We start from the raw sequence: 16,526 nt of genomic DNA on the forward strand, positions 1-16,526 counted from the left end.
CTCCACTTTCACTTTCATTAAGAGGCTCTTTAGTTCCTCTTCACTTTCTGCCATAAGGGTGATGTCATCTGCATATCTGAGGTTATTGATATTTCTCCCAGCAATCTTGATTCCAGCTTGTGCTTCTTCCAGCCCAGAGTTTCTCATGATGTACTCTGCATATAAGTTAAACAAGCAGGGTGACAATATACAGCCTTGACGTACTCCTTTTCCTATTTGGAACCAGTCTGTTGTTCCATGTCCAATTCTAACTGTTGCTTCCTGACCTGCATATAGGTTTCTCAATAGGCAGGTTAGGTGGTCTGGTATTCCCATCTCTTTCAGAATTTTCCACAGTTTATTATGATCCACACAGTCAAAGGCTTTGGCATAGTCAATAAAGCAGAAATAGAGATGTTTTTCTGGAACTCTCTTGCTTTTTCGATGATCCAGAGGATGTTGGCAATTTGACCTCTGGTTCCTCTGCCTTTTCTAAAACTGGCTTGAACATCAGGAAGTTCATGGTTCACGCATTGCTGAAGCCTGGCTTGGAGAATATTGAGCATTACTTTACTAGCATGTGAGTTGAGTGCAATTGTGCAGTAATTTGAGCATTCTTTGGCATTGCCCTTCTTTGGGCTTGGAATGAAAACTCACCTTTTCCAGTCCTGTGGCCACTGCTGAGTTTTCCACATTTGTTGGCATATTGAGTGCAGCACTTTCACAGCATCATCTTTCAGGATTTGAAATAGCTCAACTGGAATTCCATCATCTCCACTAGCTTTGTTCATAGTGATGCTTTCTAAGGCCCACTTGACTTCACATTCTTGTATAGTTCTGTGTATTTTTGCTACTTCTTCTTCATCTCTTCTGCTTTTGTTAGGTCCTTACGGTTTCTATCCTTTTCATGCTCATCCTTGCATGAAATGTTCCTTTGATATCGCCAATTTTCTTAAAGAGATCTCTAGTCTTTGATTTGTATGCTTTTGATGCAGGTGGTTGTTAGCCCAGTTGAGCCATTAGAATAAAGTACAAATTTCTGTTCCTGGTATTCCTTTTCCAAGATGCTTTTCTAGCACCATCTCTTGTTGCTAATTCCCTATACATCAGTGCAAATGAAGTTCTTCCTGGTTTTCTAGGTGCTTCTCACATCTTCCTATCACACCTTTTGAAATGTTCGGGCATAGTCTGTCAATGAATTCTTTACTGACAAAAGTGCTTGCCCTGTTTGATTCTCAGAACTTGCTTAGAGGTACATTACACCTTATCTGTTAGTTTTGGGATTTTTAGTTTTGGGCTTTTACCCTTTCATAACTTGTAAGATATCTGTTCAGGGAAACCTAGTTAATCCTTCCTTAATATTCGTGCCTAAAGAGGCTTTTGCACTTTGAGGCAAGGGTCTTCAACAAGAACTGCCTGACAATCGCCGTTGCATATGAAGTTCTTAATTGTTCTTGCCTTACAGTAGAACTTTTTTTTCCCCTGAAAAACAAGTTTATTTATTTCGCTGCACCAGGTCATGGTTGCAGCACATGGGATCTAATTCCTTGACCAGGGAGTGAACCCGGGCACCCTGGCTTGGGAGTAGGGAATCTTAGCCACTGGATATAGTGGAGCTTTTAACACAAGTTTGTGGCTTCAATGAATAATATGTGAAATCAGGCTATTTTTCCCAGAGAACTACAAATCCCAGCGGGCATCGCGCGGAACGTCCGCGGACGTGGTGATGCTAGGGGGCGTGCCCAGTCTGAGGGAGGGGTCGTCCTGCGGGTGGCCGGAGGCTTAGGATCCTTGGGAGCCTGGAGTGAGAGAGAGAGATTGAGAGCGAAAGGTGAGCGGAGCTGAGGGAGGGGACGCGCTGCGGGGCTCCCCGAGTCTATGGAGCGGGTTAAGATGGCGGAGGCGGAGAGCCTGGAGACAGCGGCGGAGCACGAACGGATTCTTCGAGAGATCGAGAGCACCGACACGGCCTGCATCGGGCCCACGCTCAGGTACCCTGGGTACCGGGGCCACAGAGGGGTGGGCACGGGCGGGACCCGGGAGCAGGCTCCCTCGGGACTGTGCGCCTGGCCGGCCTCCTGCAGGGCGAGCGCCGGCCCCTCCCTTCGGAGAACCGGGCAAGCGACCTCCACCCTCGGCGAGGCAGGTCCCCCTCCGTAGCCCCGCAGACCCGACGTGGGGTTCCTTCCCGACCGTCGGCGCCGGCAGCCCCGTTACCCTGTAGGCTCCTTCTGCCTCCCTCAGGGCTGGGGCAGCCTTCGTTCTCCCTCCGAGGCTGGCCGGCGCGGGCAGCCGGAGCGCGCCCGACAGATGGTGGCTCTTAGCAGAGGGTCCCCCTGAGGACATCACCCTTCTGCCCCAGACGCAGGTCCTGCTCTTCAGGCAAAACAGAATTCACCCCACGGTCTGTTGCTCAGGGAGCAAACTCTTGCCTCTTTAAAAATCACAATCACTTCTCAGAAACGAGTTCCTGAAAATCCTAGGCCTGGAAGGAAGGAAGTTTCCTTCAGCTCGCGCGCCCCTCTCCTGGGAGCGGGTACTTGCCGAGCCCTGTCAGGAGGACGACCTCCCCAAAGGTCAGATTCCTGGTGCTCTTCGCCAAAAAGAAGTTATCTCCCTCCGTTCCCCGTGACCCTTACTTTGCCCACACACCCCCATTTCACTTGGAGACGTCAAACTAAGCCGCCACCCACTTCAACTTATTTAACAAACTTAGCTACAACTTACTGTGTACAGCGCAAGATATTTATTAAGAGATTTACAAGTATAACTTATTCAAACCGCAAAACAGCCCTATTAGGTAGGTACTGTTATTACCCTCATTTTACAGATGAAGCCCAAAGAGGTTAAGTGACTTGCCCAAGGTCACAGAGAAAAGTAGGGGAGTCGCGATTCCTGCTCAGGCATTCTGGATCCAGAGTATGCATTCTTAACCCCTCTTGTTCTGCGTCAGTTGGGGATCACCATCTATCCGTACTTTCTGCTAATTACTCAACCAAGCGCAAACTACCTTTCTTTTTCCCCTCAGTTTATTAGTGCCCTAGAACCAACGCATCGTCCTTCCTGTGGCACCTTCTGATCTCCATGCAGCCAACAGAGAGAATGATCTTACCCACCTTGTACAGTCTTGGGAAGCTATTCCTCCCTTCATAAAGATTATTACTCACTGCTTGTTTTTTTCATGGGGAGAAGTTGCCTCATGAAAGTCGTTGAAAGAGGGGGCAGGCTGCAGACTTGGCTTCTCATCTCCACCTCCAGAGCTTCCTTCTCCAGGGCACATGGTTCTCCCAGTGCCATCCCTGGACATGGGACATGACCATCCTTAGTAGTTTGCTTTTTGTCCCTGACTGCGCTATGATCATGACTGTCACGATCCTCTTTTTTCATGTTTTCTTGAACTCTTAAAGGTAAATGACCCTTATTTCATTATCTTTACTTTTATAAAAACTAAGACTACTTACTGGTATTCTATGTGCATTACTATTGGTTATTAATATTTGGTTTTTGTAAAACAAAATATTATTAGACTTACAGAGGATGCTGTTTGAGTATTTTACTAAGAAATTTGGCTGCTGAGCTATATAGCTGGCAGCCAAGCAAAGCTCCCGCTGGAATAGTTGGGATTACCAGAGTTTTTAGGAAGGATTTTTCATCAGAATACCATTAATATTGTCTTGAGTTGGTTGTTTTCAGTTGCTGTTGTTCTTGGTTTATATGATAAATGACTTAATTTAGTGTTATCAATTTAGTTTGTTGTGATTTATTATGTTAGCCCTCCACTGAATAATAATGCATATTTGTTCAGCTGAATTTTAGCCTGTAATTTTCCATTATATTGACTGAAGAATATATACATGTTGTTTAAAATGTTATCCATTTTCCCTAAAATTTGCTGCATTATCACTGAATTCATTGGAAAGTGGGGATTTTTTTGGGCTAAATGAAGTAGAGATCTTTTGTCCTAAGGGGACAGGGTAAGAAAAGTTTTGAGAACTGCTGCACTATCCTACTAGTTTAATTTTCTTTTGTTGACTCCCTTTTTTCCTTATCAGGGGCTTTTCATTTTTGGTGTTGTCCTGTCTTTGATGGATAACCCTAAATCTTAACTATCAGACCCAAGATTCAATCATGTGAACATCCTATAATACAAGTAATATCCACTGTCTTTGTCTTCAGTCTAGCCTGTTCCTGCCTGTATTCATAGGAGATGATCTCATCTTTCTTCCTTATCCCATGCAGAGGCAGCAGCATGCATAGACTTGGTGTTTCAGATCTCATGCTTTACCCTGGGTGCGTGTTCATAATCATTATCTCTTGGTTTTCCATCACAGTCAGTAAACAGGTATGATAAAGGCAATAGGCTCTTCTTCCTACCGTTACCCTCAACTGTAAATCTCAGCCTCTATCCCTCTTCATAGTCTTTCCTATTTCTTCTGTCTTTTGAGGCATTTTTAAGGCTCTTGGTTCTTACCTGTCCCTGAGACAGGTGTTCTAACTGAAGAGGAATTAAATAATAATAATTTGTGGTACCAAATTATTCTTCCAATTTTATCCCTTTTTGTTTGAGGAACCCCAATGGCTTGACTTTTTCATTATATAATTATCCTTATTTTAATCTTGAAACAGTACTTGCAATATTAGTTGATTACTGTTTATCATAAGGAGTGACTTTATTTATTTATTGTAATTCTAAAAGTCCCAAGCTTATCCATACATACAGAGGCTGTTGCCTAGAAGATTCTTTTGGGGAAGTGGCCATCTCTTCTCTGTCTTCATCTCAAAAATTATTTTGTTAGCTACAAGTCCTAATTTTGCAGATGAGGAAAGAAGCCCATTAGATGTAAGGGCATGTCTTGTTTTTAAAATAATATTGATTCTTGCTTTGTAGTGCTAATGCATTACAGAAATTGATCACAAGATATTGTGCTGCTAATACACTGCAAAAATTGATCACAGAATATTGGTCACAAATCACTCATGAACAATAGCTCTATATTCTCATTTTTCAAATCATATCTATGTATCACTAGTCTTCTTTCATATCAGTTATTCAAAATAAGTTGTTTCCTCACTTTGCTCTCTGGGTATTAGCAATTAAGATTCAGTCTTAAGTGTTATTTAAGATTTTAAAAGAGACTTTTAAATTTAGCAGTGAAGTACCTTGCCTTTAAAACAATAGCTTTATTGAGATATTCATATACTGTACAGTTCACCAATTGAAACTGTACAATTCAATGTTTTTTTTTTTAGCAAATTCACAGAATTGTGTAACAGTTACCACAATCTAATTTTAGAACATTTTCGTCAGCTCTGAAAGAAACCCCATACCCATTAGCAGTCACTCTTCATTCTGTCCCTTCCCCAGGCAGTCACTACTTTCTGCCTTCATGGGTTTGTGTATTTTGTTCACTTCGTATAAATGGAATCGTAGAACATTTTGAGAAACTGCCAAACTGTGTAACAAAATTTATGCACCATTTTTTAGTCCCACTCCAGTACTGTTGCCTGGAAGATCCCATGGACAGAGGAGCCTAGTGGGCTGCAGTCCATGGGGTCTCGAAGAGTTGGACACGACTGAGCGACTTCACTTTCACTTTTCACTTTCATGCATTGGAGAAGGAAATGGCAACCCACTCCAGCGCTATTGCCTGGAGAATCCCAGGGACGGGGGAGCCTGGTGGGCTGCCGTCTATGGGGTCACACAGAGTTGGACACGACTGAAGCAACTTAGCAGCAGCAGCAGCAATGTATAAGGGTTCTAGTTTCTCCATATCCTTGTCAGCACTTGTTGCTGTCTCTTTATTTTAGCCATCCCAGTGGATATGAAATTGCATCTCACTGTCATTTTGATTTGCATTTCTATAATGGTTAATCTTTTCATGTGCTTATTAGTTATTTGTTTATGTTATATGTTTTTTGTTTTGTGTATTATGTTTTTTGGAGCAGTGCCTTCAGTTCCTTTGCTCAGTTTTTAATTGGATTATTTTTATTGTTGAGTTATAAGTGTTCTTTATATATTCTGGATATATCTTCTACCAGGAATAGGATTTGAAAATACTTTTTTCCATTCTTTTGGGTGGTTTTTTCATTTTTCTTGATGGTATCACCTGCTGCACGAAAGTTTTAAATTTTGATATGAGGCCAGTGTATCTAGTTTTTATTTTTTTGCTTGTGCTTTTGGTGTTGTATCTACGAAACCTCTGCTTAACCCAAGATTATGAAGATTTGCTCCTAAGAGTTGTATTTTATTTCTACATCACGGTCTGTGATCCATTTTGAGTTAATTTTTGTCTATCATATAAGGAAGGGTGTCCAATTTCATTCTTTTGCATGTTGATGTGCAGTTTTTCCAGCATCATTTGTTGAGTGCCATTTTTTTCTTATCCAGGTATATTTCTGGTTGACTTATTTTGTCTTTTTATCATGAAATTTATGTTCTTTATTTGTAGCAGCAGTGTAACCTTCAAGACCTTGTCATTGTATTTATTGGACCTCCCTTGCTGTTTTCACCTGGGAAGAAGTTTGCTCTATTGTCTTCAGCTAACGATTTTCTCTTTTTAGCTTAGTTGCTGCCTTCCATTTCTAAGGGGTCGGTGTTGTAAGAATGATGTGATTGCTATATTTGATCCTGGTAAAGCACTTTACTGTAGGGACTGAACCTTGTCTTACCATATGGAGTGGTTTTGTTTTATACTGCTTAGTTTTAAGATTAACAAAGGGTATTAATGATAGAATCTTATCTATTTGATCTTTATCACTATTAAAACATTAAAAATTCTGTCAACATTATAAAAATTTTGGAAGCTGTATTAAGAATTACTTGTACTATTGTGACATAGCTGCTGTTGTTTTGATGCATTTCCTTTTAGATGCTTGCTTTATTTATTCTGTTGTTAAAAAGTTGTATTTTTGGTATAGCAACAGTTTCTCTCTTGCTTATTTGGTGGTGGAGGTGGTTTAGTTGCAAAGTTGTGACCTTCTCTTGTGACCCCATAGACTAACCCACCAGGCTCCTCTGTCCCTGTTCATGGCTCCTGCATTGCAGGCAGATTCTTCACTGCTGAGCCACCAGGGAAGCCCAAACTGTGTATAAAGCTGCCTCTTCCAGAAAACAAATATGGGGAATATTTTCAAAAGCTCTTTTGCTGAATGTCATTTGATAATTAAATATGGCGAACTGACCTCCCCACTTACCGCTTCTCTGCCTTTGGCCACATGGCTTTGTTTTCCATCCTTTGGCCTCCCATTACCTGCTACTGCTAAGTCACTTCAGTCATGTCCAACTCCGTGTGACCCCATAGACAGCAGCCCACCAGGCTCCCGCCCCTGGGATTCTCCAGGCAAGAACACTGGAGTGGGTTGCCGTTTCCTTCTCCAATGCATGAAAGTGAAAGGGAAGTCGCTCAGTCATGTCTGACTCTTTGTGACCCCATGGACTGCAGCCCACCAGGCTCCTCTGTCCATGGGATTTTCCAGGCAAGAGTACTGGAGTGGGGTGCCACTGCCTTCTTCACCATTGCCTAAGTTGTACAAAATCCAGATAATCCTTGGTTGATGACACTTTCTCATTATTGGTCCCTGTATGGACCTCTTTAAGCAGTTAATTATTTTTATAAGCAACTTACCACCTGAGTGGGCAATTTTTTTTTCATCTTTAAATGGGGATACCACCTACATTGCAGGAACAATGTTAAAAAAAAGGAGATAAAGCATTCTTCATGGTACCTGCTGCTGCTGCTAAGTCGCTTCAGTTGTGTCCAACTCTGTGTGACCCCATAGAAGGCAGCCCACCAGGCTCCCCCGTCTCTGGGATTCTCCAGGCAAGAATACTGGAGTGGGTTGCCATTTGTAACTCCGATAGTGTGAGTCATATTCTGCCTTTTACCCTTGAGTTTGTAATGAGGACTTAGGTGTTTCATTGTTGTTGTTTAGTTGCTAAGTCGGGTCTGACTCTTTGTGACTCCACAGACTGTAGCCCGCCAGGCTTCTCTGTCTGCAGAATTTCTCAGGCAAGAGTGGGTTGCCATTTCCTTCTCCAAGGGCTCTTCCCCACCCAGGGACTGAACCTGTGTCTCCTGCTTGTCAGGGGGATTCTTTACCACCAAGCCAGTGTTAATTACAAAACTTTGTGTTTGGAGTGATTCTTGACTTTGTTTTTTTACTTCTACTCATATATCTGAGGGGTAAAATATTCATCAATAATCAGACCCTGGAAGTGGTTATTTTGAGATAGATGGAGAACGGAGGAGGAGATAGGAAACAATTTTATAAAAGCAGTTTAGGTGACTCTGATATTCTCCCTCCTTGACATTCAATGAGGGGAAAGAAATGATCTCCTATTTCTGATTGTTTATTTTTTAGTAGTAACTACCCATTCATGAGAAATAGATGGGGATACAGTGGAAACAATGTCAGACTTTTATTTTTTTGGGCTCCAGAATCACTGCAGATGGTGATTGCAGCCATGAAATTAAAAGATGCTTACTCCTTGGCAGGAAAGTTATGACCAACCTAGATAGCATATTCAAAAGCAGAGACATTACTTTGCCAACTAAGGTCCATCTAGTCAAGGCTATGGTTTTTCCAGTGGTCATGTATGGATGTGAGAGTTGGACTGTGAAGAAAGCTGAGTGTGGAAGAATTGATGCTTTTGAACTGTGGTGTTGGAGAAGACTCTTGAGAGTCCCTTGGACTGCAAGGAGATCCAACCAGTCCATTCTAAAGAGATCAGCCCTGGGTGTTCATTGGAAGGACTGATGCTGAAGCTGAAACTCCAATACTTTGGCCACCTCATGCGAAGAGTTGACTCATTGGAAAAGACCCTGATGCTGGGAGGGATTGGGGGCAGGAGGAGAAGGGGACGACAGAGGTTGAGATAGCTGGATGGCATCACCGACTCGATGGACATGAGTTTGGGTAAACTCCGGGAGTTGGTGATGGACAGGGAGGCCTGGTGTGCTGCAATTCAAGGGGTCGCAAAGAGTCGGACACTACTGAGTGACTGAATTGAACTGAACCTTTTAAAAAAATTTTTTATATTTTAATTTATAACTGTAATGTAGTGACTTTTAAAAAGAAGAAACAGACAACAACAATCTTAATCCTACCACCCTGTCACAACTCTTATTTTTGTATATTTCTTTTAAACTTTTTCCATATTAATTTTATTATATTAGAAGAATAATGTCACGTTATATGTTGCTTTTTCAGGTAACGGTTTTATACATTGCTATATATCATTTTAGTGGCTTCATTCATGAATTAATTTATTTGTTTATTCAACAGATATTTATGAAACAACTTCTGTGTGCCAGGTATTCTTCTGGACTCTGGGGTATAATAGAGAACAAAATAGATATGTCCTTGCCCTTTTGGACCATGCATTCTACTAGAGCACTTACAGAATAAACAAACACATAGGCACATAAAATAATAGTGCTATTTAGTGGTTATGTTACATGTGATGGGGTATTGTTTCTGACTTAGGTGTTTAGAAAAAGTTGTTTGAAGTAGAGAGCCATATATCTCTTCCAGACAGCAGGCACAGTATGAAGACCCACAGGAGAAGCATAGTGGGAGGTGATGGCAGGAAATCAGTGAGGATCCAGATAGCATAGACTAAGAAAGAGACTGTTTTTATTTCTAAGTGTCATGTCAAAGTAGAGAAGAGCATTGAGCAGGGAAGTGACATGCACTAACTTAAGTTAAACAAAGAACATTCTGGCTGCTATATGGAGATTGGAGTAAGAGAAGAAACAGGAAAACCAGTCAAGAAAGTGAAAGAAAAGTGAAGGTCGCTCAGTCGTGTCCAACTCTTTGCGAACCCATGTACTGTCCGTGGAATTTTCTAGGCCAGAATACTGGAGTGGGTAGCCTTTCCGTTCTCCAGGGGATTTTCCCAACCCAGGAATTGAACTCAGATCTCTTGCATTGCAGGTGGATTCTTTACCAGCTGAGTCACAAGAGAAGCCCAAGAATATTGGAGTGGGTAGCCTATCCCTTCTTTAGGAGATCTTCCCGATGGGAAGAACTGGGAAGTCTCCTGCATTGGAATGGAACCGGGGTCTCCTGAATTGCAGGCAGATTCTTTACCATGTAAAGAATGACAGGCATCAGAGGCCAATTACTTTAGGTTATGCTTTCAATGAAGAGAAAAAGAAACTCTAAAATTATATATAATTCCAAAAAATAAAATCTTCTGATATGTCAAGGTTTTCAAGATTTTCAGCAGTTTTATACAGTGAAGCTATCAGGGAAGCTTTAACCAGTCAAGGGATATTTGGAATTATAAGAGATGGTTGTAGCATGCAGTAAGCTATTGGGGAGAAGGTGATGAGAAGTAGTTGGTTATAGAATATTATTTTGAAAACAGAGTCAAACTTTTGGGATTACTTATGGGGGTTAAAGAAAGAGAGGAACCAAGCATGATTCCAAGGCTCTTGGCCTAAGTAAATGGGTGAGTAATGGTGGTGCCATTTGTTGGAGTAGAGAATAAAGGGGAAGGAACTTTATTTTTCTTCATAGCACTTCTGCCTGACATATATTTTTGATTGTCTCCTCTATTGGAATTTGTATTCCAGGAGGGGAGGAATTTTATTCCTTTTGTTTGCTACTGTATCCTGGGAACCTAAGAGAGGGCCTGGCAAACAGTTGGTGCTCAATAAATATTTGTTTAATGAATAGAAGAATAAAATAATTGTACCATGAGCTGTTAATTATCTAGGGGATTAATTAACTGATTTGCAGATTAACTGTCTTTAAAAAAGTATGACTAGGCTTTTGAGCTGGAGAAGGAAATGGAAGCCCACTCCAGTACTCTTGCCTGGAAAATCCCATGGACAGAGGAGCGTAGTAGGCTACAGTCCATGGGGTTGCAAAGAGTCAGACACGACTGAATGACTTCACTTCACTTCAGGCTTTTGAGAAAAAATAAAACTGCTGAAAATCTTGAAAATCTTGACATATCAGAAGATTTTATTTTTTGGAATTACATATAATTTTAGAGTTTCTTTTTCTCTTCATTGAAAGCATAACCTAAAGTAATTGGCCTCTGATGCCTGTCATTCTTCAGTATTTTTGCAGTGTTGTTAAAATTTTTCAAATTTAAGTATAACTCTTGAGTAAAATATTATTTTCTAAGTTAAAATATTTATAGATTTGGGAAAAATGGGATAGAAATAAGTTTCAGTTACACTATGGAATTGTTGTTCAGTCACTAAGTTGAGTCTGACTCTTTGCAACCCCATGAACTGCAGCATGCCAGGCTTCCCTGTCCTTCACTATCTCCCTGGTTTGCTTGAACTCATGTTCATTGAGTCTGTGATGCCATCCAACCATCTTGTCCTCTGTTGCCCCGCTTCTCCTCTTGCTCTCAATTTTTTCCCAGCATCAGGGTCTTTTCCAGTGAGTCAGCTCTTCACATCAGGTGGCCAAAGTATTGGAGCTTCAGCTTCAGCATCAGTTCTTCCAATGAATATTCAGGGTTGATTTCCTTTAGGATTGACTGATTTGATCTCCTTGCAGTCCAAGGGACTCTCAAGAGTCTTCTCCAACACCACAGTTCAAAAGCATCAATTGTTCAGTGCTCGGCCTTCTTTATGGTCCAACTCTCACATCCATACATGACTACTGGTAAAACCATAGCTTTAACTATATGGACCTTTATCAGCAAAGTGATGTCTCTGCTTTTTAATATGTTGTCTAGGTTTGTCGTAACTTTTCCTCCAAGGAGCAAGTGTCTTTTAATTTCATGGCTGCAGTCAGCATATGTGTGATTTTGGAGCCCAAGAAAACGAAATCGGACACTGTTTCCACATTTTCTCCATTTATTTGCCATGAAGTGATGGGACCGGATGCCATGATCTTCAGTTTTTGAATGTTGAGTTTCAAGCCAGCTTTTTCACTCTTTCCTCTTTCACCTTCATCAGAGGCCCTTTAGTTTGTCTTTGCTTTCTGCCATTAAAGAGTATTACCTGCATATCTGAGGTTGTTGGTATTTCTCCCTGCAATCTTGATTCCAGCTTGTGCTTCATCCAGCCTGGCATTTCACATGTTGTACTCTGTATATAAGTTAAATCAGCAGGGTGACAATATTCAGCTTTTACATACTCCTTTCCCGATTTGAAACTAGTCCATTTTTCCATTTCCAGTTCTAACTATTGCTTTTTGTCCTGTATTCAGATTTCTCTGGAGGCAGCTAATGTGTCTGGTATTCTCATCTCATTAAGAATATTCTATAGTTTGTTGTGATCCACACAGTCAAAGGGTTTAGCATAGTCAATGAAGCAGAAGTGTATGGTTTTTTGGAATTCCCTTGCTTTTTCTATGATTCAGCATATGTTGGCAATTTGATCTCTGGTTCCACTGCCTTTTCTAAATCCAGCTTGTACATCTGGAAGTTCTTGGTTCACGTACTGCAAAAGCCTAGCTTGAAGGATTTTGAGCATAATCTTACTGGCATGTGAAATGATTGCAATTGTATGGTAATTTGAACATACTTTGGCATTGCCTTTCTTTGGGATTGGAATGAAAACTGACCTTTTCCAGTCCTGTGGCCACTGCTGAGTTTTCCACATTTGCTGGCATGTTGAGTACACCATTTTCACAGCATCATCTTTTAGGATTTGAAATACTCAACTGGAATTCCATCACTTCCACTAGCTTTGTTCATAGTGATGCTTCCTTAGGCCCACTTGACTTCACACTCCAGGATGTCTGGCTCTAGGTGAGTGCACCATTGTGGTTATCTGGGTCATTAAAAGCTTTCTGTACAGTATGAAGTAGGATAATGAATTTTTTTATAGTTTGATAATGTTAGCTTTTATTTTAATAACTTCATTGAATTGTCAGGCAAATTGGAAAAATGAACAAAGCCGTGTAGCTGGTAAGACAGTGTTGGTTTGGTTCTATCAGCAGTGGGCTCCAACTTTGATTTTATTTGAGCTAAACACAAATTTTCATTGCAGCTTTTCCAGTGGAAGGTTATTCTAGTGTGTTATCTGATCAATTAGATTCAAGCCATAGGAAAATTAGTAGTCACAGAGGGAAATTAAATGGGAGAGTAACATTTGGCAATCATTCCTATATTGAATTTGAAGAGTTTATTAGGTATCATCAGATCAAATATGTGATGCTGGTCAAACTCATGTGGAAGTTTTACCTAGTATAATTCTGCAAATAAAAAAACGAGTAGGTAAATTATTTCTGTGGGTTAGAAATATTTAAAAAGTGAAAATAAAAAGGTATGAACCATAAATCTAGTATGTTTCCTATTCTCTCTGTTTTATTAGTTTGTTGCTTATTCTTCCATTGTATTTTATTACAAATATAGGCATATATGATTTTATTTTCTCCTCCCCTTTTATATAATAAATAATATACTGTATATACAATTATGTAGCTTAGTGTCTTGTACTTTTTGTATTATTTCATCAATATATTTTGGAGATCTGTCCATATCAGTATGTAGAGATTTTCCTTATTCTTTTTTATAGCTGCATAGTGTGCCTGGAAAATCTCATAGGCGGAGGAGCCTGGTAGGTTGCAGTCCATGGGGTCGCTGAGGGTTGGACACGACTGAGCGACTTCACTTTCACTTTTCACTTTCCTGCATTGGAGAAGGAAATGGCAACCCACTCCAGTGTTCTTGCCTGGAGAATCCCAGGGACGGGGGCGCCTGGTGGGCTGCCGTCTATGGGGTCGCACAGAGTTGGACACGACTGAAGCAACTTAGCAGCAGCAACAGTGTGACTATATTATGGTTTATTCATCCAGTCCCCTATTTCTGTATATTTGGGTATTTCCAGTCTTCTGTTGGACAAAATGATGCAACTGTGAATAACCTTAAATATCTGTCATTTCTTATTGTACACATTGTACCGTATCTGTAGGATCTATTTTCAGAAGTGTGATTGCTAGATAAAATGATGAATGTATTAAATATTTCTGTTTTCATAGGTATTACTCTCAATAGAGGTTATATCATTTTGTTCTCCTTCTAGCGGCCTATGAGATTGCTTATTTCTCCATAGCTTTTTAAACAAAGTATGTGTGTTAGACTTGAGATTTTTCCAATGTGATATGTGAAAATGGTATTTCAGTGAAGTTTTTATTTGTGTTGTATTTCTTTCTATGAGTGAGGTTTTAATGTTTCTTCCTATATATAAAGGCTGTGTGTGTATGTGTGTGTTTTCTGTCTGTCCGTGTCCTTTGCTTATTTTTCTATAAGGTTGGCTTTTTTTCTTTTTGATTTGAGCACTAGTGAAGAGCCTTTGGACATGAGTTTGAGTAAACTCTGGGAGTCGGTGATGGACAGGGAGGCGTGGTGTGCTGTAGTCCATGGGGTCACAAAGAGTCGGACACAACTGAACAAACTGAACTGAACTGAAGAGCCTTTGATAGGTATACTTTGCTCAAATGCATTAGGAGTATACAAACGAAAATGGGTTGTGATTACTAAAACAAAGAAACTGTTGTTTTTTTGTGGAATGAAATTTTCAAACTTTCCTTTTTATTGTTTTAATTATAAAGGAACATGAATAAACAGACTGTTTAAAATTACAAAAATCTTATACCTGTAGGCTATGATAATTTGAAATCAGAAGGTTTTGGGGGAATGCAGTAACATTATTAGATAATGCTGCTTCATATACAAATGAAATTCTTAGCAAATCAGAGGATGTCAACATTTTAATAAATTCTTTACTTTAAAATGTTATGGTATATATTAAAATGTTTACATAATTTCCAGCATCTGCATAATTTGTATATGAATTAGTTGCAAAAAATTATTGAGAAGGACAGTTGTGTAGTGTGGACAATTATTTTGAAGGACAGTTATTTAGTATGGACATTTATTTAGAAGGACAGTTATTTCGGAAGCAGTTTAGAATTTTAGATGACATTTATGATTTTGCTTTAGTTTGAAATATGATATGTGTAGTTTAAAATATGAATATAGTTTGGAATATGAATATTTTTATGTCATTGAGGAAAATAATATTTTTATTCTTTCCATCATTGGATTTGATAGCTTTTAGCATTTGCTAATGATGTTATAATTGATTGAATCACATATAGGGTTTCAGCTTCCTGCTGAAAATAGCCTGAAGAAATTAAATTGGTGAGTAGCTTCCCTATGAAATGTGTGAATCTAGGTTGAGATGCTGAGCATCTATGATATTTAATATTTGCTTGGAGGAAATACCAAAAATAATAAGGGGGGATGAGTTAGTAAAAACTGAGTTAAAAACAGAGCTGGTCTTAAACACTTGTGACCTGTTGTGACTAAGAACTTAGTTTTTAGAGATAACCTGCTAAGGCTATGAGAAAAAAGAGTAAAGCTTTTTTTTTCGTAGTGTTGTAGTACCTGCTGGAGTATGTAATAGAAAACAAAGAAGACAGTTTGCTGACTAACTGATGTTGCACGAACTTTGTTCGAATATTTGAAATAAGCAGAGGTCAGCTAAGAAATAGAAAATGATAATGAAATATTTTAATATTTTGGCTATTTTAAAAAGCAATTTGTGATATAAATTTGTAAGTTATATTTATGTTATATTTTACATTTATAGATATCCTAAGGATGTTAAATGTTTTCTTTCAAATTGCAGGTAACTTAGCATTAATATTTCCTTTACGTTTTGACTGATTTTTTGAAAGGTAATTAATTTTGTTTTAACTTTGTTTTGTGGTTATTCTCAGTCTCCGTCCCCTCTTATTCTGGTTGACAGATGACTGTTCTCCCCTTCCCTCTCTTTTTCTCTGATTTTCCCCTTGCCTTGTTGTAGAGAGGAATTAGATGGTTTCCAAAAATATATGTGATTTACAAAAATACACATAGTAGATACAGTCGATGGTGGTGAGCAAATTAAGGCAAGGGAAAGCAAAGGTAGGAAAGAATATGAAGTCAAGAGAGAGCTGTAAAAAGATTATGTTTGTTAAAGTAGCCATCGGTTTGGCTCTAGGGTTTCCAGCAGCTAGTGCAAAAATGAGATATGCTTCGTTGTTTGAGTTATGGTGTAAAATTAAAAAGTAGTTACTTTGGAGAAGCACAGCTATTCTTGGTTCTGAATAAGACCAGAGAGCTGTTTATACCATGTGTCCTTATAAAGAAGACCCTGTGTAATGTAGCTTTAATATCCGTATAGGAAATGCAGCAATATGTGACAGGCTGCTTCTTGTATTGTCCTCTAGTGAAAACATACGGCATAACCAAAGCACAATTTAGTAAAAGCAGTTCTGCAGGGAGTCAAGGGAATGAAGGTGTCTGCTTGTCTTGCCTTAATCAGGGCATAGATTTGACAGTACCTACAGTGAAACTTGTGCACTTACCTCCTTTTTTTGATTGTTGATCACTTTGAGAATCTTGGAATGCTATACACCCTTTCCTTAGTAAAATGCTTGTGACCAGTCTTCATAATTTCTAATCTAGAAGAGTGTATGCGTTGCATGTACATTAGTTAATTCTTCCTAAGTACTGCTTTTAGTAGTCAAGGTTTTTGACAATGACAATTATCAATGAGTTCAAGATTATATATATATATATA

The 16,526-nt window shown here is 39.5% G+C and overlaps 1 protein-coding gene across 4 annotated transcripts in view; it reads left to right on the forward strand.

Annotated features, from left to right (window-relative positions):
* The first annotated feature begins 1,704 nt into the window (after nt 1–1,704).
* EXOC6B (exocyst complex component 6B) overlaps nt 1,705–16,526 on the forward strand; it is a 721,589-nt gene continuing 706,767 nt past the window's right edge. For 3 of the 4 annotated variants that reach the window (XM_055539668.1, XM_055539673.1, XM_055539671.1), the window contains exon 1: nt 1,705–1,970. In XM_055539668.1, coding sequence (XP_055395643.1) covers nt 1,858–1,970 — 113 coding nt within the window. In that variant the 5' untranslated portion in view covers nt 1,705–1,857. The remainder of the gene's footprint in view (nt 1,971–16,526) is intronic. The other variant, XM_055539669.1, reaches the window with a different exon arrangement.

This window comes from Bubalus kerabau, chromosome 11, assembly GCF_029407905.1.
Source record: "Bubalus kerabau isolate K-KA32 ecotype Philippines breed swamp buffalo chromosome 11, PCC_UOA_SB_1v2, whole genome shotgun sequence".
Classification (NCBI taxonomy): domain Eukaryota; kingdom Metazoa; phylum Chordata; class Mammalia; order Artiodactyla; family Bovidae; genus Bubalus; species Bubalus kerabau.